General features: G+C 37.1%; 2 protein-coding genes across 5 annotated transcripts in view; both read right to left on the bottom strand.

Moving 5' to 3' along the window:
* Nucleotides 1-4,063, bottom strand: part of whrnb (whirlin b) — a 99,658-nt gene extending 95,595 nt beyond the window's left edge. Inside the window, exon 1 of one of the 2 annotated variants that reach the window (XM_055199271.2) lies at nt 2,783-4,063. In XM_055199271.2, the coding sequence (XP_055055246.2) occupies nt 2,783-3,523 (741 nt within the window). In that variant the 5' untranslated portion in view covers nt 3,524-4,063. The remainder of the gene's footprint in view (nt 1-2,782) is intronic. The other variant, XM_055199270.2, reaches the window with a different exon arrangement.
* A 5,553-nt stretch (nt 4,064-9,616) lies between these two features.
* noxa1 (NADPH oxidase activator 1) lies at nt 9,617-24,334 on the bottom strand. 3 transcript variants are annotated; one of them, XM_073860475.1, is made up of 16 exons: nt 24,219-24,334; nt 23,676-23,879; nt 23,035-23,117; nt 20,846-20,954; nt 19,993-20,127; nt 19,685-19,792; nt 19,287-19,346; nt 18,915-18,952; nt 18,266-18,404; nt 17,428-17,487; nt 16,350-16,434; nt 13,191-13,270; nt 12,354-12,490; nt 10,909-11,014; nt 10,309-10,432; nt 9,617-10,189 (listed from the first exon to the last, which is right to left on the bottom strand). In XM_073860475.1, the coding sequence occupies exons 2-16, from the start codon at nt 23,847-23,849 to the stop codon at nt 10,110-10,112; spliced, it is 1,518 nt and encodes a 505-aa protein (XP_073716576.1). In that variant the 5' UTR covers nt 23,850-23,879; nt 24,219-24,334; the 3' UTR covers nt 9,617-10,109. The 3 variants fall into 3 exon arrangements, with proteins under 3 accessions (XP_073716576.1, XP_073716574.1, XP_073716575.1); XM_073860473.1 differs by having other exon boundaries at nt 9,618-10,189; nt 12,354-12,508; XM_073860474.1 differs by having other exon boundaries at nt 9,618-10,189; nt 12,354-12,508; nt 24,095-24,234.
* Nucleotides 24,335-26,029: the final 1,695 nt, after the last annotated feature.

Here is a 26,029-nt window from a genome sequence, read left to right as displayed (position 1 = left end):
AAGGCTTAAACACCGCTTTTATGAAATATTCATTTCCTAATGGGAAACAGAATGTATCCAATTAATAAACAAGAGCAGTTTCAGAACAAGACACTACAAAATCCTGGAATACAGTTATGGCAGATTGAATTTTTACATAATAATCATGAGCGTGATTTATTCTTGCCAGGGGTAAATATCCTTCCCAAAACATGGTGCCAGACGCAATGCAGTCTCCACAGATACTCACAAACTCCTAAAAGCCACCTTCAATAAGACCTTGTGTTTAATAACATGTGATACTATCAAAATCAGGTTAATTAACACTGCAACCTTACTGCATATAGAAAACCATAAAGTCATCCAAGTAATAATTCTCATGCTTCATAAATCCTTCATCAAATCTTAAAAGTTGGCACTTTGAGTAAACATGGTCATCACTTTTAATCCCTCTATGAACCCTATAATCAAAAATGACTGACTAACTCAATAATTATTTTACACAGGTACCAGGCCCTTAAACTAACAACCAACTTGTTAAAGTATTGACCTGATGGCTATTTTTTTTGTGCTGTTAGTGACAAATAGCTGTAGTAGCGCCGTGCTGATGCAGTACATAGCGTTCATGTAGCAGTTTCACTCACAATGTTTTTGTTATTTTGCTGTGTGCTTTTTTTAGCTTATGAATTCAAGGCCGACAGGCAGAAAAGATGAGTAAGAGATAGACAGTACAACAAAGCAAGGACAGAGTAAAAGAATGCTGCACATCCCTCTGCGATCTAATGTGATTCCTCAAAGAAAGAAACATATACAGTGTATGTGGCTGCCCACACAAATAGTGAAAGACAGAAAGTGGGAGAAAAGTAAGAGTGAGGTAGCTGCCTGTCATTGCTGTTCTCTTGCAACTGTACAAGATTCAACTGTTATATAACCATATGATTTAACTCACAAATCTAGAACTAAAAATATAGATGATAATAGATTCCGCCAAGGGCAAACTTCAGTATGTCTAACTAGACTAGAATTCATCAAACCACAATATATCACTATAGAAATGTATGCCTGACACCAGCCCCACTTGTGCCAATTATTTAATTAAGTTATCGATTCAATTACCTCATTTCTAAAATTATTCTTGGACACAGGGAATGAGACAAAAAGGCCAAATTTTAGGACAGTGAGATACGAGAGAGCGCATAGTCACTTTAGGCCATAGCAGCTAAGTTTTGTGGCAGGGTTTGCAATCAGAGATTGGTTTTGGCCCTCCTAAAGCAAGTAACTTTGACTGGGACTCTGGCCAAAGATTTGTCTGGCTGTGACTACACTGGTCAAGGATTTTACAGGACAGTATTTGGGGAAATGAGAGTATGTTTGATGAACAGAAAGTGCAGGGCCTGTACACTCTTAAAAAATAGAGGTGTGTAAAAGTGTATGCACTAAAAAAATGCCTTATTGGTTGAATGTTTTTTAATTATGTGGCAAATTTTAATGTAATATTATATAGTTCTTTAAAATCATGTTTGAACCGTTAATGAACCTTTAAAAGAAAACACCACCGTCTTTCAACATTTTACCATGTTCTTACCTCAACTTAGATGAATTAATACATACTTTTTTCAATGCGTGCACTTTTCATCTTTGTACAACGTGTGAATGTGTTACCATTTAGCCTAGCCCCACTTATTCCTTAGGATCCAAACAAATGTTTTAATTTTTGCCACCATACTTACTTGTGTTACTACTCATGTAACAGTCTTTCAATAGGGAAAACATGGAAGTGCTTGGTGGCTTCTAAATTCATCCCTGTTTGGATCCTAAGGAATGAATGGGGCTAGGCTAAATGCTAACACATTCACAAGGCGCTTTAATAAGATTAAAAGTGCACGCATTGAAAAAAGATACATAGTAAAATATATAAAATAGTGGTGTTTCATCCAAAGAACATTTCTGTTTCACCATTCTTTATAGTTAAATAATTTATTTAAAAGGTAAGAAATAAGGTAAGGTTATTTTAAGAACTTTTGATTAATGGTTCTTCTATAGCATTGCTGTGAAGAACCTTTTATAGCCCCTTTATTTAAAGGTGCAGTGTGTAAAATTTAGAAGGATCTCTTGACAGAAATGCAAAATAATATACAAAACTATATTATCAGGGGTGTATAAAGACCTTTCATAATGAACTGTTATGTGTTTATTAACTTAGAACAAGACCTTTTTTTCTACATACACCAAGGGTCCCCTTACATGGAAGTCGCCATTTTGTGCCGCCATTTTTCTACAGAAGCCCTTAACGGACACATTTTGTTTTACAAAGTTGTCTTCGACGATGACATGCTTGTCCGGTGGCGGCTACCGTAGCTTTTCTATGTATTTCAAAAATGAGGGGTCAGCAGTGGACTAAGCCGTTGGTTGCAATTCGTAACCTCACCACTAGATGCCACTAAAATTTTCACACTGCACCTTTAAAAAAAGGGACCCGAAAGGGTTATTGTCAGGCTGTATGGTTTTTAACAACCAGAGAAGCACTGTGTTGCACAAAATGATATTTGTAGTGGAAGAAGCCTAAGCTATTTGTAGACTATTTAAAGGTTAGAAAGACCCTTTGGCTGAATGGTTTTTAAGGAACCAAAAATAGTTCTTCTCATAACCTTTTTAGGAATGAATGTTAATTTTGATTTGGACTTTTCAGATATTAGCATAAGACTTATAATTGCTAGTGTCTGAAGTAGGACTATAACCCTAGAATTCCAACAATCCACAAACTGTTGGGAGTGAACAAAAAAACTTAGATCTAGCACATCACCTTGACTGCCTCTCCATGAGTGACTCGGTCAAACACCATGTTATTGACTTTAATGATCTGGTCTCCAACTCTCAGTCCCTCTCTCTCAGCGGAAGATCCCGGTTCTACCAAAGACACATAGATCCCAACTCCGTGTTCTGATCCACCCCGTATGCTGAACCCTAGGCCTTCGTGGCTCTTGCTCCGTTTCAGCGTAACCTGCCGAATTTCATCAGACGCAGAGCTTAAACACGTGCCAGCCGGAGCTGTCCCCTCATGCGGGGTGCTGAAATCTGGAGCTGCGCGCGCACACCCCTGATTGGGACCGGCGTGCTCCGACTCGGGAAGAAAGTGTACCGAGGATGCTCCTGCTGCGTGATCATTCATACCGCTTATTTCTTCCGAGCACTCATGTTTAACATTCGCTAGCAGGTCAGTTTTCAAATAGAGACCTTCCGAGGTGTACTGATCGAAAAGCAGTTGGTCCGAGCGGGGTATTACGAGACGCAGCATGGGTAACAATTGACGCTTGTTGGGGGTGTTGAGAATGACTTTGAGGGTCTGCACGAGGTCGAAGACATTACGCTTAGCGTGGTAAACGTTGAGACAGTGAATAAACTGCTCTCTCTCCAAGTCGTCCAGCAGCACGTTGAGCGCGTTGTGTAACTTCTTCACGTTCACGGATAAGGCACGGCCACCGGAGCCTAGCGAGTTCGCGCCCGACTTGAGAGAAACGCGCTCCAGGTCCGTGCTCATTCTCATAGCCTTGCTGGAGCTCCTCAAAACCACAGGATTTCACATTAGGCATTGGAAATGGGGGTGACACTGTCCATGTGTCTGTCTAAAACAAAAACCCTCCATGTGTATAAAACATTCGAGGCTGGTCAAGTGTTCGCGTAAGCGCGCTCCCATAATAATACGAATAATTCTACACAATACAGTACAATAACAGGATATTGCAAAAACTTTTCCAAACTCAAATGAAACAGAAAAGTAAATCCGAGCAAGTTTATAAATGAGCTTTTCTCGTCACTTGGAATTCAAAAAGTCCATCCAAAGGCAAACCCCAAAGAATCGAATTAAGTCCCGCTAGGATTAGACGTCCGTAACAGCGACTTTAATCCTTGTTTCTCTTAACACATGTAGAAGATAAAACATGAACGGATAAAAACACCTCTTTTGAAAAAACAGCACGGACAGCAAGTTTGTCAGTTGCGGTCAGAAATGCGCGCTTGGTCTCGTGCGGCTCACTCTGCCTTCTTGTCGCTACTACTGAGCCCGTGGTGAGATACCAACACTGAGGGAGGAAATGACGCACGCGTGAGGCGACTCTGTTGCTTAGGAACGAACTTTAAGGAACGCACTTGAACAAATTAAACCACACACGTCCTGTGCTTGAGCTATTTATAATGTTCAAGGCTCGACCACTGACGTTAATCAATTGAAAAATAAGTCGTTTTAAAGAGGAATGCGCACTTTGGCGACCGTAATGCCATGCAGACATTTTTACAGGGAAACACCGTCAGTGCCACATAAATTTGATAAGTGTGGATGTCAACCTTTTAATAAAAAGGCTTCCTGTCTACAAAAATATTTGAGGCTATCCCACTCACAATTTCTGTCCAATAAAATAGTCTAATGCTTGGCATAACTAGAAGTTGTATATTTGTTGAATACACAATAAGAAATATCTTAAGTCGTTGAGGCTCCTAATTGGGCCCCGCCCCCCTTGTTGAGAAACATTGAAATACTGTAGATATCTCTTCATGTGATGTCTTTTTTTATTGACAGTGTTATTTTCTTTTGAATCATGTTTTTAAAAAATCTGATTAAATTTTAAAGGCCTCTTTCTATTTTTACCAACGATTATATCTTTACCTTAAAGTTAAGTAGAGGTATATAGTGGAATTTTGAATGCATTTTCTCAAAATCAGGGCTGTGTGTGTGTGCGCGCTTTGTTTGGCACTGCATGCTCTATTTAAACCTGATACTCCTTAATCCCTTGTGCCTGGCAAAAGAGCTCACACCTAAGTTGGTGATGTGGCCACCTTACTGTCTGAAGGTCTACAACAGAGGCTTTGTCTGTAATTGCATCTGCTGAAAAATGCCACATAATCCATAAAGGATTATGCAGAAATCATAATAATTATCCACATTTTGGTTCAGCCTATGCTGTCTGACATGCTACTATCTTAAAAGATAAATAAAACCTCAAAATAACATGTGTCATGCCTTTCAGATTTCTGTTGCTGTGAAAGCTCAGTAAAATGCACGTGTCATCCTTTAAGCTCATGTGAGGAATTAGAAAAGCCTACTACTGTTACTTACATACAGATTATGTCTCACTGAAAGCTATTAATAAACTTAAATAGACAGCATCTAAGTATAAACAGTAATTTTTTATAAACAAAACTATACCATAAATGTTTGAATGTAGACTTATTAGAGAAATGAATGTAATAAGAAAGTAACTGTAGTTAAATCAGTAACTCAGTACAGCCAATTAAAGATGAAAACTAAGACTAAATGTTGCAATTACAGGCTCAGTTAACCTCTATTTCTCCTTTTTGGGTCTCCAACTCACAGACGTGCGCTCCTTTAAGATGCTGACACAGGGACAAATGAGTTAAATTCATCATTAATTTGCAATTACTGCTTCTGGCATTAGGCCATAGTGGCAGAAATTAATGAACAATTAATGGATCTAAATTAGAGAGAGATGTTCATTGATCTTTATGCCTGGATCTGTGTGCATTGTCAAGCAACTACAGCTAAAAATCGCATAACTAAATACTCTCCTACGCACACACATACACACACACACACACACATTCATGCGCTCCGAATGTCTCCTTACTCCAGAAATTCAATAAGGTGCATTATAACAACAACACAGTATACTAGAATACTAATAAGACATAATTCCTGCTAGCCTGATTCTATCTGTCTTTTATTTACTGTATTCGTTTCACAATTTTTTGTGTTTATTTGAGTGATTTAGGACAACTGTGTGAGGTTGGTTTCCCTCTTTGAGTAATTCTGGTTATCTTAAAATGGAGACTCCAGGCTTCCTCCAATACACTTGGCTCTCTGGTTAATGTAAATCACATAATCTTTTAAGTATAGAGTGACTGATGTTCTGAGTAAATATGTACCATTTACGCAATCAAGGACATTTTGCTCCTGTTTTTTTTAAAGGCACAAAAATTGAAGTTCGCTTATTTTCCTTATAAAACTTGATGACCTAATGTGGATTTTAGTGTGAAAAACGTTAAGCTGTACAACTCCCTGACATTTATACAACAGCTCATAAAAACAACCTATTCATTCTCTTTAGAAAATAAAAAGAAGGTTAGACCTGATCAGTAAGTGTTGGGGTAGAATGAAGTACAACTGTGATTAATGGCTGTACATTAAATGGGAACTGAGGGAGGAGTGCATCACACTGGGCTGTGCCAAGCCCATAATTACAGCAATATAAAAGAGCAGAGGGATCGTATGCTGCAGTCTAATGCGCCCCAGTGCCCAATCAAACAGAGCATACAACATCATTAAACATTGCGTGTCTGATGTCTCAACTAGAGTTATTCATCTATTCATACAGGATAGTTGTGATTTAAAAGCCATTTTATAACATCTGGCCAAGTCTGAAATAAAAGCTTTGATGGCTATCTACTGTATTGTATAGCTGTGAGTTCAGTCATCAATCTTCTGCTCCACTGGTGTTGGATTTGTGTATTATGGATACATGTCAGCTGGAGGTTAAGAGGAGGTGGGTGGTAATGTTGGCAGCTCTATTTAAAAACTCTGGATCTGGTCTATGGTGGTTCTGTTTTGTGATCTCTTAACGTATCTGAATTTATAATACTACATGAAGTAATTCGGCAAAGCGAGCCAGGAGCCTCCAGATTGCTTTTAATTCACACAGAATCCACATTGTACAAAAAAGTTCACTTTATTCAGCTCCAATTCCCAAATGGTATTACTTTTCAGTTATAAGCACTTAAAGAGATCATGTGTGATTTCATAAGGCAAATGTTAAAGTATACATTTGATTGATATTTTAAACCTTAGAGCCAAAAAAACTTAAAATGGTAAATTCAGCATATTAAAGTCCCCCTGTGGTGAAAATCAAGTTTTAATTGTTATATGTGATGTTTTTAATATGCTTTAAGACTAACCATGTGCAAATTCATCATTATAAAACGGCCCATTCTGGTTCTTCATTCTGATTGGTTGAAACGCATTCTAAGCCGTGATAAAATACGCCGGTAACCCCACGGTTCAGACCGCATTACATAAGTATCACTGCGCCACTGTTGCTGCGCACTGATTTATGAAAATAAACACCACAGTCTTTAATCATATTATTAATTTTTCTACATTTGCACAATTAATGGCGATATCCAGATAAATGTCAATAAATATTGTTGAGTCATTTCGTCAATAAAGAGAAAATTGTCTCTGAGTTGTTTTCTTAAATTGATATTTCCGCTATTTTCCACTAGATGGCAATCCTACCCAACTTAAACACTGACGCATTCACTCAACACTAAAAACACAGTGTGTAAGTTCTGATCGTGGTGATAAGAGAACAAATTAAGGTAGGATGAAACGTTTTTTTTTTTAAGCGTTTTTTTTGTTTGAGTGTCTGTTCTTTCATTTAATATTTATTTAAAGATCATCATTTTTCTGGAAGCCATTAAACTAAAACTGAGTGGCACTGGCAACTTTTAAAAAAAAATATTATTTTTAACCTTTCGTTAATGTAACTAAAGCGGCTGAATGCAGTTTCATTTTGCATGAGAAAGTTGCGCAATCCTATTTCATCAATTGTGCTGAAAATTCAGAGAAAGCTCTAACATATGCATGTACAAAACACTGTGCAGCATGTTTACTTACAACACAAGCAGCGGACTCCAGCATAATATTAGTTTGCATCCATATAAACTCGTCATTACTCCCGCTCGTGTTTAAATGACAGCAGAGAGACTCGCCCATAGTCTCGACAGACCACCCCCTCAAAGTAAAGGCCGATTTATAGTTGTGCGTAAGCTCTACGCCGTAGGTTATCCGTAGCCTGTGCGTAGCCTGACGTGCACCTCGCAAAATTTTTAACAGCGTGTCAGATCTACAGTAAGCAGACCACAGGCGCTGTGATTGGTCCACCAAAACCCCTCCCGTCAGGTAAAAAAAACTGCGTCATAGGTATTTAAATATCAGGTGTAAACGTGATGTGTTTCTCTCGTCCACTTTTGATCCGATCGATAAAAACACATCTTAATACCAAGTGTAAACAGCCCCTATGTGTCTGAAACTGCCGAATGTAGCATCTATGCAGTGGGGGCTGGTGACTTCTTTTTCGAGGCGCACGATGCGAAGCTTGTCAAAACTGTGTTTTCCCCGAGGGGCAACCTTCCGATCTCTCTAATGAAGCCAACACGGAAGTGACTTAAACTGCAATTCATCGACTGGCCGCTTGAGGGAGGCTCCAAAAGGGAGTCAATTTCCATAGACTCCCATGTTAAAAATGGCCAACTTACAGTAGAAAATAATGTTTACAGCCTGGTACAAAAAGTGTTTTTGGCCTATATAGCTAATTTTGCCCTTCATGACAACTGTGAGGGGGGTGAATTTTTTTGTAACTCATCCGTTTAAATTATATTAAGCCTTAAACTTCTGCATAATTAAGGGCGTGGCCGCTTGAGTGTCGGTTCAACAGCCACTGCTGTCACTAGACTCGCGCTAGGCGGGCGTGGTTTCACCTCAGCTTCACCCATATCCCGCCTCTTTACCCATTTTCGGTTTTCCGCGAGTAATTCGCGGGGACGCGCGGTCAAGATGGCGACGGCAGGCAACGCCTACTTTAAGCTTCAAAAGCGATCTTCACAAACCAATGGGTGACGTCACAGACACTACGTCCATATTTTTTTACGGTCTATGGTTTTCCCCTACATTTATTCATGTAAAGCTGCTTTGAAACAATTAACAATTGTGAAAAGCGCTATGTAAATAAAATTGAATTGAATGGAATTGAAATATGTATGTAACCCGTCATGTGTGTGGCTCGTCATTTCAAAATATGTGTGTGGCACACCATGTAAACTCATGTGCATCACATGTCAAAATAAGTGCCTGCTGCAGACACTTCAATGGGGTATATAATAAAAGAGACGCTCACATATGCCAGATACTCACTTAATCTTATGTGTAATCAAAGTTTAGTCTTGTAACACTAACTTTTATCATAAACCCTTCCGACGTGTGTGCAGCAGGCACTTTTTTTTTTTAAATGACGCATGATGCACATGGTTCACATGACGCAACAAACACACACCTTAACATAAAGGGCAACACACATGACACTCCGAACACATATTTGGAATTCGTGCCCCTCGGAAGAGAAGTCACCAGTTGCCACTGCATCTATGAACATATATCAATAGACCGAATGCAATTGAGTTTGAGGTTGAGACTAATTTGCATATTCATAGCGTATAATAAATAAGAAAAGGCTGTACAGTTAAATTCAAGTTATTTTAAAACATGAAGAAATCACTGTCACCGGAATAAAACTTTTATATATGCTGTTTTGATGCTCAAAGATGAGTTTTAAGTGATACAATTATTAACTACAGGGGGACTTTAACATTTTATGAGTGTGCTTATATAGTCTTGGATAGATATACCAGCTGAGAGTGAGGCGATGTTGCAAAAAACTGTCACGGGACAGAGGTGAGGGATGGCTATATATATATATAATATATAATATATATATATATATATATATATATATATATATATATATATATAATATATATATATATACAGAGAGAGAGAGAGAGAGAGAGAGAGAGAGAGAAAGAGAAAGAGAGAGAGAGAGAGAGAGGCCTCTTTGCGCTGATTGGTTGGATTACCTGACCATGCTCCTCCCAAACTTAGTTAATAAAACTTTATAACATAGAAGGAGAGACGCTGAATTAACTGACATCAGGAAGAAGTAAAATTGTGTTTTTATATCCAGGCAATAATTAGAAGATTAGATGGGCGTACTCCTCCTGAGCTTACATTTGTTAACGTCATTTAAAACCTTATATCATTTTTAACAAGACAGCAGTTACAGTAACTACAGGCACACTTCAGCAGAAAGAAAACACTTGAGAAAAATACTGTTGTTTCAATAAATAGATATCATTTTGGAAAGAAGAGTAATAGTTATCCCTATAATACAATCCCTATACATATATTCTACAATACAATTCTCATTGATTCAATATGTACAGTATACGGCCTCTATTGATGTTCACGGGCTGTATCAGTGTGTTGATGCCTCACTTAAACTGATGCTTTATGTATCCCGATGAGCAAAACTTCGAGGGAAGATGCCAATGTTTCCAGCAGTGTGTCCTTCTAACCATTCCTCATTCACTGCAAAATGCATAAAGATACAGGTGTGTACAGTATAGGCAAAGCATGGTATGTATAGGTATGTGCAGTACATTCAAATGTCTAATAAAACAAAATAATATAACTTTCTTTCGCTTTACCTTCACTGAGAATGTCAATTGTGTCGCCTTCACTGAATTCCAGGTCTTCTGGGCCCTGTCCTGTGTAGTCATACAGTGCCACCATCTGATAGAGAATGGTTCTGTTGGCCAACGGGTCTTCAGGCTTTAGAAGGGATGAAAAGATAAGACATACAGTAATAAACGCTGGACTGTTTACAAATACTGCTACATTAGAGAAGACACCTGTACTTTTCTTTGTACAAGGAAAATAAAAGGACATGTTAGGCCAGAGTAAAAGAATGACTGCTTTAGAAATCTGTACTGTAATCCACTTTCAATGCCCTTCAAAATTTCTTTGTACTGTCTTCAAAGGAGGAAAGAAAGTCATTAAGTTTGAAATGACATAATGGTGATTTTTTTTGGGAGGGGATTCAACCCTTTAATAGATCTAACACAAAGGTGATTTATGTAACCAACGGCATGAATTTGTGGCAGGGCTATATTTATTTGAGATGAGGGGATATTTCATGCTCTTCAAACCATAAATTATGTTTGCAATTATATTTGGTAACACTAGCAATGCATAAATTACACACTTCACCCTTAATAAACGTTGTTAAGTGTTAATCAAAAGAGTACCTGACACCAGATTGTGGCACGTCCTAATTCAGCCACATCTTCAAGGCTGTCCAGTCCATTATCTCCATCCAGTGGAGTCAATACTTCAGAACCATGCTTTTTATGTCTGTGAGAAGTAATATGTTTTAGGGGTGGAGATCTGAACAACTGCAACTGCTGCTCCTACATACACTCACCTAAAGGATTATTAGGAACACCTGTTCAATTTCTCATTAATGCAATTATCTAATCAACCAATCACATGGCTGTTGCTTCAATACATTTAGGGGTGTGGTCCTGGTCAAGACAATCTCCTGATCTCCAAACTGAATGTCAGAATGGGAAAGAAAGGTGATTTAAGCAATTTTGACCGTAGCATGGTTGTTGGCGACAGACGGGCCGGTCTGAATATTTCACAATCTGCTCAGTTACTGGGATTTTCACGCACAACCATTTCTAGGGTTTACAAAGAATGGTGTGAAAAAAATCCAGTATGCGGCAGTCCTGTGGGCGAAAATGCCTTGTTGATGCCAGAGGTCAGAGGAGAATGAGCCGACTGATTCAAGCTGCTAGAAGAGCAACTTTGACTGAAATAACAGCTCGATACAATCGAGGTATGCAGCAAAGCATTTGTGAAGCCACAACACGCACAAACCTTGAGGCGGATGGGCTACAACAGTAGAAGACACCACTCATCTCCACTACAAATAGGAAAAAGAGGCTACAATTTGCACGAGCTCACCAAAATTGGACAGTTGAAGACTGGAAAAATGTTGCCTGGTCTGATGAGTCTTGATTCATGTTGAGACATTCAGATGATAGAGTCAGAATTTGGTGTAAACAGAATGAGAACATGGATCCATCCTGCCTTGTTACCACTGTGCAGGCTGGTGGTGGTGTAATGGTGTGGGGGATATTTTCTTGGCACACTTTAGGCACCTTAGTGCCAATTGAGCATTGTTTAAATGCCACGTCCTACCTGAGCATTGTTTCTGACCATGTCCATCCCTTTATGACCACCATGTACTCATCCTCTGATGGCTACTTTCAGCAGGATAATGCACCATGTCACAAAGCTCAAATCATTTCAAATTGGTTTCTTGAACATGACAATAAGTTCACTGTACTTAAATGGCCCCCACAGTCATCAGATCTCAACTCAATAGAGCATCTTTGGGATGTGGTGGAACGGGAGCTTTATGCCCTGCATGTGCATCCCACAAATCTCCATCAACTGCAAGATGCTATCCTATCAATATGGGCCAACATTTCTAAAGAATGCTTTCAGCACCTTGTTAAATCAATGCCATGTAGAATTAAGGCAGTTCTGAAGGCGAAAGGTGGTCAAACACAGTATTAGTATGGTGTTCCTAATAATCCTTTAGGTGAGTGTACTTCAATAACATTAATTTATGACAGCAGCTAAAAACAGTTCAGGAAAGCAGGCAGCAGGTCTGCAAAATTACCTAAGGCGAATGTTTGTCGCAGGCTGTCCTAATTTTTGAGCCACTTTCTCTTGCAGATCTCGGAAAGACGTTTCTAGGGGGACATTCAGGGCAATGGTGTATTTGTAGTGTACCTTCACTATGACTGATCCAGGTTCCTGGAGTGAAGTTGAGGTCTGGAAAAAAAGGAATTCTCATATGTTGGGTTATGAATAAATCAATTGAGAGATATACATGCCAAAAATGTAATTTCACATTGATTAAGTTTAAAGTATTAGAACAAGAAAAGGTTTTCCAATTTTTCGAACTACAATATTCTATCATGTGTATTTGCATATTCCAAACTAAGTTTTGTCAAAAGTGAACCAGGTTTCTCTGTCAAACAGTGGCCTCAGATAGTCCTGTTCAAATTTTTATGAGCTTTCTTTTTCTCCCTTGGGTGTATTTCTGACTGAATAAGGCCAAATCAAAGACCCGCTGCCTCAATACTCCACTCAACTTCATGTCTGAGTCACAAAAACTCATTTCTTATCTCACACAAAAGATCAAGCATGACGGCCCCTGCATTAATCACATTCTGCTGCTATTTCCATCTGCATGATACTTTCAGAAATATTAGCTTTCAAGCTTGCCAAATTGGGCAAAGAGACAAATGGGTTTTCAGAAATGCATAATGCAGTACAGAGCACACAAACATAAGCTGTGAGGTCAGAAAATCTTTTTCATTGTATGTATTAGTGGAACGCTGGAAAGTCCATTTCTGGCAAAACCGAATGTGTGGGTGTAAGAAAAAAATTGTGTTTCTGCGGAAAGGTCAGCATTCTTTCATCATTTTTTCCGTTGTGTTTCATTACTCACCTGCTGGGCAGGGATGTGGGTGGAGTTGTTGTTCATTGGAGGAGTTGTGTGGGCAGCACTGACACAGGAGGGGCGCAACTCTACAGGAGAGAGGATGACACATTACACAAAGTACGCAAAGACTTCTTCATTTATCTGTATTTCATTTGAGAGTTAAAGGGGAGACAATGGAGAGAAAAGTTTGGCAAATGACCCAAGATGAATTCAAATCCTGGTCACACAAACATTTCAGAGCATCTGAAGAGTTTGGTTCCAAAACGCAATAAATCCATTTTGACAAATTTTGGTAAAAACGTGTTTTCTATACCAAGAAAGTGACAAGATGAAAACAACTATTTTCTGTTACAAACTTTCACATAGCATCTTTAGGTTATAAAAACATAAAAAATTCAAATCCATAAGTTGATTTTCAAAGATTTATTATAAAAACGGATTATTTTTTCCACAAAATGCAATAAATCCATGACAAGTTTTTATTCAAAATGCTATAAATCTATTGAATCAATAGCCTATATAAATGTGCATTCATCTTTGCCATGTTATATTCATTTAGTTGACTAGTTGTACACACTAATTAAAAATATAAACATTAATGTCATTAATAAAAACACTTACTTTGTCATATTAAGATCACTGTCATTGCGGTTACTTGACGTCTTCGCTTAACGTCTTTCCCAGAGATCTTCTGTAAAATGTTTTTGGTCCTGCTCGATTTTCGTTGACTTTGAGTAAAATTATGGAAAGTTTTTCATAAGATCCTCTGGGGTCAATGTGTTAGCATGAGAAGCTTGATGCTGTCGGGAGAACAAGCACCCGTCTCCCGAGTGCCTCTCAGGGAAAATATTAGATGCTGATGGCTTACGTTTCTTTCCCATCACAGAAAACCACCACAGGTTTAGCGATGCAATTAAAGTATTATTTTGTTTTGTTTGTTGATCACGAAGTACAAAGTAGATGAGGAAACTAGGACTCCGTGGACTCAGCGCGTCCGCCATTGTTTGTTTACATTGCGTGACTGGTGGGCTGTATCAGAAATGGATTTATTGCGTTCTGTAAAAAAGGAGCAGTGGCGTTTGTCGCATTTTGGGAAAAAAGGGAGAAAAGATGACAGAATAACACGGCGGATATTGGATTTTGCGTAAAATTAATTATTTACTTTTAACTACTGACCTGATATAATACTGATTTTGGCAGTAACTCATTTTTTTCAAAAATGGCGTTTATCGCGTTTTGGAACCAAACTCTTCATCTGCTCTACTGCCCAGGCAATGTCACAGTTTAAACTTAAAGCTGTCACTCCAAAAGCAACTGCAAATATCAGGAAAACCATATTTTTAGAAGTTTATATTAAAGGATCACTCTACTTTCAGAAGAAAATGATATCTTTACTAATTAAGATATTTATGTCTTTCTTTTATTTCTTTGTCTTCTTTTCTTTGAGGAAAACATTACAGGATTTTTCTCTGTACTCAATTGAACCTAGTGGTTTAAAGGTCCAAATTTCCATTTCAATGCAGCGCTCTAAACAATCCAAAACCAGGCATAAGTGTCTTATCTAGCAAAACGATCATAATTTTTGCCAAAGAAAAAATACTTTTTTACCTTTTTTATAAGAACCACACCTTCTCATGGTGCACTAGCCCTGTGATGCGTGTCCATGACCTTGCGTATTACATTATCACGGCGAAAGGTCGCGCATGACAATGGAAACTATTGCTTCAGTGTTTACAAGTGTGGAGAAGGAGAACCGTTCAGTAGTTGCTGAACGACAGTCTTTGTGACAGTTTATTGTATAAAATGGTCTGTACGTTTGTGTTTCGCATACATCATGCATGACCTTTCAACGTGATTACGTAATACGTGGTCGTGGACACGCATCCTAGAGCTAATACAAAACGAGAAGTTGTGGTTGAAAAATTACACCGTTGTATTCCATTAAAGTCCACTATAGACGGTGTCAGCAGTAACAACATAAACAAACCGCTTTCGTGGAACAGTACGTACAGTAGCAGTAATCCATGATCGCCATCTCCCCTCGTCTTTAGGAAACCAAAACATCAACACATTTTCACTCCCCAAGGCGTCAAAATCCGAAGCATGCCCAAACGCCCCCAGCATCAGCACGAAGACACGAAGGGTGCCCCCACGCGCCACCACATCGACGAAATGGGAACTCTGTTGCTTTCATGCTAATCCCTCAGCGTCGAATATAGACGAAAGGGAATTCTGGAAGGTGATGCCGTCACGTTATGCAACGATCGGCAGGATCATGCCGCTTCTGGACTGTAACTACTCCATTTTTTTCCAATTTTTAAACCATTGTCGCTTGGGGTTAGACTTGGGGTTTGGATGTCAGTTTAAGTATTGGTTTATACTTTTTGTCTTCTGATTTTTAAGCCATTGTTGCTTGGGGTTAGGGTTAGGATGTCTGTATTGGTTTATACTTTTTGTCTTCTGATTTTTAAACCATTTTCGCTTGGGGTTAGAGTTGGGTTTGGGTTAGGATGTAATTTTATGTAACAGAAAGTCGTTCCAACCCCAAGCGACAATGGTAAAAAATTTGGAACAAAAATTGAGTTACCATCCAGAAGCGGCATGATCCTGCCGATCGTCGCACAACGCGACGGCATCACCTTGCGGGATGCCCTTTCATCTATATCCCTTTCCATCTAACCCTAACCCTAACCTAACTCTGAGGGATTAGCATGAAAGCAACAGAGTTCCCATTTCGTCGATATAGTGACGCATAGGGGCACCCTTCGTGTCTTCATACTGACGCTGAAGGCGTTTGAACATGCTTCAGATTTTGACGCCTTGGGGAGTGAGAATGGGTTGAAAACATTTGTTATTTTTGACGAGGTATTTGTTCCAGAGATTAGTTTAGCCACTAATCAAACCAGAAGTAAAGTTCCACTCAGACGCGTAGCCGCAACAATGCACGTGCGTCCGATGAATCAGTCTATATGGAGAAAAATCCTGGAATGTTTTCCTCAAAAATAATTTATTTTTCCCTGAAGAAAGAACGATATACACATCTTTGATGACATGCGGGTGAGTAAATTATCAGAAACTTTTCTTATGAAAGTGGAGTAATCCTTTAAATATTATTTTAATCATTAACAAGTCATTTTAATTTTATCTGCAAACTTTTTTCTGTACCTGGTGGAGGTTGAGATAAACCTTGAGGTCGATTTGGGGGTTTTAATGCCGGTGGGTGTGGAATGCCACTTGCAAGTTCATTCCGAAGAAATTGTAGAGAAACGCATTAGTAGTGTTATTGCTTTTAGTGTTATACTGAACACAACATCAAACGCTAGTCCTTCAACATGCCACAGAAACGGTTACAAGAAAAATTTAAACTATTTCTTGGTTGTCTTAGGCCACCATGCCACAAGTAGATTTGTTGTTTTTGCAATGTCATAGTGATCATATATAATTTTTTCTCAGTCTCTTTAATAGAATACATCCAGAAAGGAAATGTGTACATATTATTAAAAACTTTATAAAAATGTAAACTGATGTGTCAAGTTTTTAGGGTAAACTCCCCTTCCACTTGAGCAATAGCAGGAAACTACAGGATCTCTTAAACCTAAATTAAATTAAATTAAATTAAATTAAATTAAATTAAATTAAATTAAATTAAATTAAATTAAATTAAATTAAATTAAATTAAATTAAAATTAAATTAAATTAAATTAAATTAAATTAAATTAAATTAAATTAAATTAAATTAAATTAAATTAAATTAAATTAAATTAAATTCTAATTTTTAATTTTAAAGAAATAAGTCTTTTTACTTCATTCTACTCAAAAACATTCAAGATGTGTTTTAGTTTCAAGAGAGGTCACACTAAACACAGATGATGTCTAAAGAAGACATTTAGTCCTGAATTTTTTTTTTTACATATTTCCTGTATTTTCTGTTTGTATCTTAATAAAATAGATTTAAAAATAAATATGGATGGACAAATAAAACTTATAAAACAACAAGTCTGGTGGTGGTGGCCTAAGACTTTTGCACAGCACTGTATATTAAAACTGGCACATTGTGCTGAGACAACGCTCAATCTTTGCCAAATCTCTCTGGTTTGCAAAGTCTGAAAGAACGGTTTTAGAACACTAAAAAGCCCTTAAACCTGTCGGCATTCATATACTTTAAAATTGTATTAATAGGTTAACATATTTAGGAGAAAAATCATATAAAAAGGAGGGAAAAAACGTAAACACTTACATTCCGCCTTTTATCCTTGTTCTTTTTGGCCCTTGGTTCAAGCATGAACTTAGGAACCAGACCTCTCTGATACATAAAAGGTAAAAAGGTGTCATTCTAAACACTAAAATTTGTTTTTAGATCATTCACTGTTTGCCAGTAACTTACTGTAGATTTCATTTCATGTTTTTTACTGGCAACAGTTTGTTCAAAGTTAAATTAACATTAAAGGTGCCAAAGAATGCATTGAAGTCTACATAGAATGTATGTAACTTTAGATGTCCATTTACAACCCTAAGATTTTTCATTGAATGAAATTGTCTATTTTTGGAAGGGTCATGAATAATAATGTTGAGCTCTGCTCTGCTCTGAGGCTCATGCCAGTAGCTCACATTAGTAAACATGTTGGGTCGCACATCTCCACTGTTACATCACAGTCGGTGTTATATTGAGATTGGCTTGTTTTCCAGCAGTCTTTTCAGTTTTCCAAATGAGGAAACAAATGCGTTTGAGGCTCACGATATATTATTACCATGTACAGAGCTCTTACTGATCATATATGCCTAGGTAAATACAGTTTTTATTCTATGGCACCTTTAAACATTAACAAGTCTTTACAGAATAAAACTATATTATAACAGCCTCATGCAAAGCCTTCTGGGAACAAGAAATCCTCATCAATCTTTGTTTTTTTCCTTCATTCTGTTTGGTTCCCAGAATGCTTTGAAGAGGGTGTTATTTTGGTTTTATTCTTTTTAGGTATATTTAGGTCAATATCATCTCATTTGTGACTGAGGTGGCGTTTAGTGGTATTGCATTTGAGCATCTCATCTCGAATTATTATATAAAAAATAAGTCTCCCCACCTTTCCATCATATATGACTATTGCCAATCCATCCCTGTCCTCATCACTGTACACAAACAGTTCTGCCCCCGCAGGCACTGTTAGCTCTCCTGCTCCCTTAGCCACATATGAGTTCTTCATCGTCATGTAACGAGACTCCCTATGAAGCAATTATATAATATATATAACTATTATAATCTAATAAGATTTCTCTGTTGTGTTTAAAATTAGGATGACATAATCTTAAAGGTGCAGTGTGTACATTTTAGCGGCATTCAGTGGTGAGGTTGCGAATTACCGCTCACCCCTCGCTTTTGAAACGCATAGAAAAGTAACGGAAGCCGCCACCGGAAAAACATGTAACTGACGGAAACAACTTAGTAAAAAAAGTTTGTCTGGCGGCACATGGCGACACAAAATGGCGACTTCCACGTAAGGGGACCCTCTGTGTATGTAGTTAAAATGTCTCATTCTTTTATTACCTCATTCTAAGGTAATAAAAGCATAACGGTTCATTATAAAAAGGTCTTTATACACCCCTAATAATATAGTTTTGTATATTATTTTGCATTTCTGTCAAGAGGTCCTTCTAAAAATTACACACTGCACCTTTAAATGATAAAGACAGACTTTATATATTCTTGGAGAATCTTAAATATTGTATACTTACTGGCCTTCTTCTACCTTTGGCTCATAGTATCCTGGTTTCTGAAGAAAAATACATAATCATTGCAGTTTACTGACACACACACACAGACGTGTGCGCGCGCACACACACACACACACACACACACACACATGCACGCATGCAAACACACACACACACACACACACACACACACACACACACACACACACACACACACACACACACACACACACACAAAGAACAACATAGTTCTACATAGTTTGTCATTTTACTTTTTGTTCTCTAAATTTTACTTTTCGTGATCTTTAAAAAAAGATTTCTTGGCAATACATTAAACCTTTTACAATGCTAATAAAATGTCGAGGTTGTATCTGTTGCAGGTGGTGAACGCACCTGTGGTCTGAGAGGATCAAAGCCTCTGAAGTCATCATTTGGAATCAATGAAGTTATGACCTGGTAAAAAAGAAGTTTAGAGAAGAGTTTCAGCACAATTTCTGCCATTAATCTTATTAGCATTTACTATATAAGAAGAATGAGAAGTCTCTATAGTGTCCTAGTCTCTGAACTGAATGGGTTTTGTTTAAAACCACTTACAGTACAGTATACAGCAACTAAGAACCATGCCACTTAAACATTTAAAGTGCACAGTTTGCCATCATCATGTTAATTTCTCAGTATTTGATGTGTTGTCTCGAGAACCGGTTCTTGGTGTGACTACATTTGCATTCAAATATTGTTTAGATAACTACATGTTAGTCTTAGTTCAATAAAGCATTAAAGAAATAATTTACCTTAGCTTCACCCAGGAAATCCCTGGGTTTAAGCTGATCTACCTCCTTCTTCCTGGGACGAAATACTTCACCCTCTGGAACCAGAAGAGGTGTCAACACCTCTCTCCTCTGGGACACATACACACAGGATCATTAACTGACAACAATGTTTGCTTTTAAAACATCAGCAACTGATAACATTTCGTTTTTGTTTTGTTTATGTATCCCCTCCTGAAAAAAACCAGCACCAAACCAGCATGGGAATAACTTTGGTCTATGCTGTTTTTTTTGGCAGGGTCTTTATAATAAAGATATCATATAGGCCTTACAGAAACAGTTTCTACAGCTGCGTCCACCAGGCTGCTCCGTCCCACTCCTTTCTCCTGTAAAGCCGCCAGCAAGATGCTTTTGGCTTTGTCCCATTGCTGCAGTCTAGAGTGAACTGCTGCTGCGTTATAAAGGACCTATCAGTCAAAGACACAAAGGGTATACACTCGGTGTATGCTTATATGTTAAATTGTGTGATATACCACATCAGCAAGAAAACAAAAGTTGTCGTATATGATCCTAGAGTAGCAGACATTTCCTACTGCTCTTTCTGAATCTGTCAATGAGTAATTTCCTTGTTTTTCCTTGTTACTGCCAGTACACTTCTGGTAAAGTGCATAATAAACCTTGTCTAATGAAAAATAAGTGCTCCGAGGTTGGTGTGGTCCTACACTGACTTTTTGGCAAGTGTGCTAATTTGTTTGAAAGTTGCCAAAAAAGTTGCCCACTAAAAAATGTCAGCTCACCTGTTTAGGCTAAAATAACAACTGAGGAATGCTAGATATGTCTTATTTTTCAGCCCGGCATTTGACTTGCATAACTTTTTGTTCAGCGCTCAAAGAGGCTTTGTGATCGTATCTGTGCAGGTGAATTCTTCCAGTTTTCATGTTTAATGGCAGAGTTGAAAAAAGGCTCAATAGAAATTGTCAACAATTTCCTGTCTTATATTACACTAAGAAATTGTGGAATGTTTTAAGCCACGGCTGAGTCAAATAGACAAATGAACCTTGGTTAATTTAAACTATCGGATGTGTTCGTCCATATTTGACCCATTAATGGGTTATAACAAAGTTAGAATTGTGTACATATTTGACCTAAGGTATTACATATATTGAAATATAGTTATGTTCTGACCTGCCAGCTGTACATTTTAAACCGAAGACCCAGCTGCTTGTAGTCAATAACAGGATTTTCTCTCATGTTCTTCTGAGCCCATATACAATCAGACAATGCCTCCTCCAGTCTGGTATTAGATAGATTGAGATAAATTCATAAGAGAAAGAGATTGCAAGGATTAAAAGAAAATGAAAAAGCAGTGTCAGATCCCATATGGCAAAAATATGTTTTAAGATATATATTAGTGATGCACCGATGTATCGGCCACCGATATTTATCGGCCGATTTTTGATGAATTTGAAACCATCGGCATATCGCCAATAGCACGAGAAAGGCCGATACCGATTGTTTATTAATTAACTGCATAAAGAAATCCATTATATGTAAAAAAATTGAGTTGATGTTGTTAATAAAATAAATGCTGAATAGCAAAAACCACCTTTGAAGATTGTCATGCTGTCTTATTATATTTGTTTTAGCTTAATTTGTGCCTCTCTTATTATGTTGGTCAGTTGAATGTTAATTAGGTCCAATCCATGTTCAGTAAAAATAATTTGATGCAGAAATAAACTAGCTAATAGACCAACTGTATAGTATTGTATACAAGTGTTTAAAATCGGTATCGGTATCGGACAGAAGTCGTCTGTTTAAATCGGAATCGGTATCGGCCCAAAAAAATCCTATCGGTGCATCCCTAATATATATATATATATATATATATATATATATATATATATATATATATATATATATATATATATATATATATATATATATATATATATATATTTCAAAATGTATTTCTAGGGCAACAAATACTAATTTTACAACCCATCAGCATCCAGGCCAAAATATAAGAGTTCATATAAAATGTACTGTATAAAGTATCAATTGTATTATAAAATAAAAAATCATTTTTTTGCCTTTGAAAACTTCTTATTTCAATACAATGTAAATATAAATGCTTTCAATTATATTTATTTTTAAAGATATTGCAAAAAATACAAAAAATATATTGGTGAAAAAAAAAAATATATATATATATATATATATATATATATATATATATATATATATATATACAGTATATATATATATATATATATACAGTATATATATATATATATATATATATATATATATATATATATATATATATATATATATATATATATATATATATATATATATACACGCACACACACATATATATTTATTTTGGCCATTTGTGTATATTTTAAAATATATTAAAAAATATATATTTTTGCCGTATGGGATAAAAGTGAGTAAACTGTCTGTAACACTAAATTAATGAATGTTTTAATTTACGCATTACATGCTTTCATCCAAAGCAACTTTACAGTGCATTACAAGGTATACATTTTAAACCCATGTGTTCCCATGGTCTACCAATTGAGCAACAGGGACACAATATTTAAAATATTTGTTTTGCTGTGGTGTAGCTGATACACCAGACAGACTGGTCTATTTCTTTAAGGAGTGTTTAATGTTGATGTTATGTAAACTTATTACATGGCTCTCTGGAATGTTTGATTCTGATTGGTCAGTTGAGACATTTGCAGGTTCGTTCTTTTCAAATAATAACCGCTCCAAAGTAATAACGCATAGCAGGTACTACTTGTACGATTAAAATCGCTCCGCGCCAATAAAGACCAATAAAGATTACTGTTTGGCGCCATCTTGTGACAAACACTGGACAACCACAATTAAGAATGGAACATTTTGACATTAATTTTAACATGTACGGAAAAAACAAAACATTTAAACAGTGGATAGAAGAACGAACAACGACAAGACACAGAGAGCTTACTGAGACTGAACTTGACAAAATACAGCATGACAGCTACGAAGCCAACACACAAAAAAATACAGAATGGACATTAAAACTTCTCAAAGACTGGCTAAAAGAGAAAAAAATGGAGACAGACAAGTATGAAGCAGAGGATCTTAATAAGGTATTACGATCATTTTATGCATCTGTGCAAAGTTTTGCGGAAGGATAAAAATGTCAATTTAAAACAAATATGCCAATAAAATGTTTAAAATTCATATTCATGTCTGTTTTTTTTCTTATGTGACAAGTAGCCGTGTAATAAGCGGGATAATGTAGAGGTAGCCGTGTAATAAGCTCTACATTATCCCTTACTTAGATGTTATGTAGAACTTAATTAAAAAAGCATTCTTACTTGTTTGCCATCATATGAACGGCAGCCCTCTGAAAAAAACCCACAGCAAGACATTGATCCTTTGCGATGGCCTGATCGAGAGCCTGAAATATTTGACATTGACAGACATGTAAAATGTGCCTGCTTTTTCCATCAAAAATACTAAACTTATGACATCATAAGTTGTTACTCAACTGGTATAAAACAGAATATTTATATTATGATTCACTTTTAAAGGTGGTGTGTGTACATTTTAGCGGCATCTAGTGGTGAGATTTGAAACCAACAGCTCATCCCTCAATTTCAAAACGCACATGCCGCCACAGGACAAACGCATCATCGCGTGAGACAACGTAGATACAAAACACGTTCTGTAGAGCAGTTTGTCCATTAAGGGCAACTATAGAAACATGATGGCGACTTGTAAGAGAACATGCGGTGTATGTAGATAAAACGACTCATTAAAACAATACAGGTCATTATGAAAGGTCTTTATACACCACTAATAATATAGGCTAGTTATGTATATTATATTGCATTTCTGTCAAAAGATCCTTCTAAAAGTTACACAATGCACCTTTAAGCAAATCACAGATCTACAGCAAAGCAGTATTGCTTCTATACAGGTACATCTGTCAAAATTGTCAAAACTTTGGTCATACCTTAATGGCCAAGTCCAACTGGCCGAGGGCAATGTGTGCTGATGCAACCACAAAAAGAGTGCGACAGTTGTGATCAGTGATCTGGTTGAGTTTAGTGAGAGCACCCTGCCAGTCCCGAGCATCTATTAACCTCACAGCCTCATCCCAAAGCCTGATCAACTCTGTGTACAGCATGACTCTGTTGAGCAAGTCTAGTTAATAAACCTTTAAGGAAAAAACATATTAAAAATATCAATTTATATGAGAAAGCAGCATTTTGACACTAATAAAAGAATTGAAATGACAACAGGACTGAATGAACTATAACTTGCTTCCAGCGAATGCTACAGTACATGTAAAACTAGCTATACAGGTTCTTTTATTAAATATAGTTTGTTAGTAGTAACTAATCGCTAACTACTATAATAGTTATAACTTACCACTGGACAGTAACCTTTACTTGCGTTCTGGAAACAACTATTCATAAGAATCACTCCAGCTAGTGGACAGGTGTATCTATACCGGAGCTGTGATCACCGGGAAATGTGGTTCACACCCACTTACCATGTCATCAGGAAGACCTGCATTCCTAGAAGCCGGGAGAGAGAGAGAGAGAGAGAGAGAGAGAGAGAGAGAGAGAGAGAGAAGCAGGTGAGGCACGTATACAATGGCTCTATTAAACAATAAACTGTGAGTAAGTCAAGGAAGTATAGTAGAGTCTGCCCACCAGGAAGCACTTGGTTTGATGTGGATCATTTTACCTGACATTTATTTTGGATGAGTAAGACCAGGAAAATAGGCCGGGATTTCCACTATTGCTATAATAATATTTTTTCTTTTAACTAAGAATTTACCAGCTTAAGCAGTCCTCACCAAATCTCGGGACATCACAACAGTAAAATAAAAAGTACAATTTGTATTCATCAAATTTTATACATAACATTTAAATATTAATTTGACATAATACATTGATGAGCAGATTAAAAGTGCACGTGGTATTATTATTACTATTACCAACTGTATATCTATTTACTTGTATCTATTATATCTGAGACACATAAAAGACAACGTTACCTGCATATCTGGTCAGCAGATGGCGCTGTAGATGTTTGGTACAGACATCAAATTAATTCTTTATTCAAATGTACTATTTACATGTATTCACCCAGCAGACGCTTTTTTCCAAAGCGACTTACAAAAGAGGGATAATGTAACTTTTTGTCAGAGGAGCCAACAATTACCGAATTTCACATAGTTTAAGAAGTTGAAGTACATTTTCTGTGTAACTTAGTGATGCGTCCTCTGACAAAATGTCACATCCTACCTCATTTCCAATAAGACGATTTGGACAAAAGCCTCTACCAAATGAATACATGTAAATACCACATCAAAAAAAGGAATCAATGAATGTATGTACCATCATCTACAGATGAACACCACTTTTATGATTTTCGAAGTCAAACTTCGGCCTCTTATATTTCTAGTAAACGCATTTACACTTCAAAATTAAAAAAAAAAAAATTGTATCGACCTCGCTTATTTTTTGCAATAACTCAAAAGTCTATGAGAAAATGAATTGGCTTTATGGCGAGAGAAAGGCTGCGTCTGAGGCAGCACTCCATCAAGGCACGATCCGTTCCTACACGATCCGTTCTGCGCATGCGCGTAATTACGTATTAGAAAACGTCACGGTTTTACTGCACTGTTCTTTGCTTTATTTGATTGAAAAAGTATAGTGTGCACACAGAAGTGACATGAGACCAGTGGTTCTCTCTTTGAAAGTGAAAAAATCTTTATTTAAAAGAAAAAAAATTGTCTCACACACTCACTTACTCTCGCGCACGCAATCTCTCACTCACACACTAACTAAATGCACATGGGTGACTGTGCGTGCACCCGGCAACCAGCATTTACTCTCAGGTTGAGGGTGTCTTTGCAAATAATCAATAAATTTCCCATGTCCTGAATATTTTTTTATATTGAACGTGAAAGGCTCCTTGGCATCACACTCCGTCGACTTCTTCAGCACCCTCCACAAATTCATTTGGTCATCATGATCAATCAACATGTAAGACGGTTCTTGCACCTGGCCAGTGAAAAGCCCAAGACTGTTCCTCACGATGTATTCTGCCTGGTACATGTGTTTAAATGTGAGGGTAAGTTCCTCCACCTCTACCTGTTCCTCCTATAATACATAAAACACAATAAATTAAGACTACCCTTAACATAAGATGTTTTGGGTCTTTCAAAAGGTGCCTAAAGTCATCTTTTCAGCATGAATTAAATAGTTATTATATAAAGTAAAACAGTGGACAGCATATTTTCATCATTTATGCTCTGCATTGGGCTATGTGTGAATAATTAGAAAATAACTG

Source organism: Misgurnus anguillicaudatus, chromosome 22, assembly GCF_027580225.2.
Source record: "Misgurnus anguillicaudatus chromosome 22, ASM2758022v2, whole genome shotgun sequence".
Classification (NCBI taxonomy): domain Eukaryota; kingdom Metazoa; phylum Chordata; class Actinopteri; order Cypriniformes; family Cobitidae; genus Misgurnus; species Misgurnus anguillicaudatus.
Note: the sequence above shows the minus strand (reverse complement) of the source record. Positions and strands in the feature narration are given on the sequence as shown.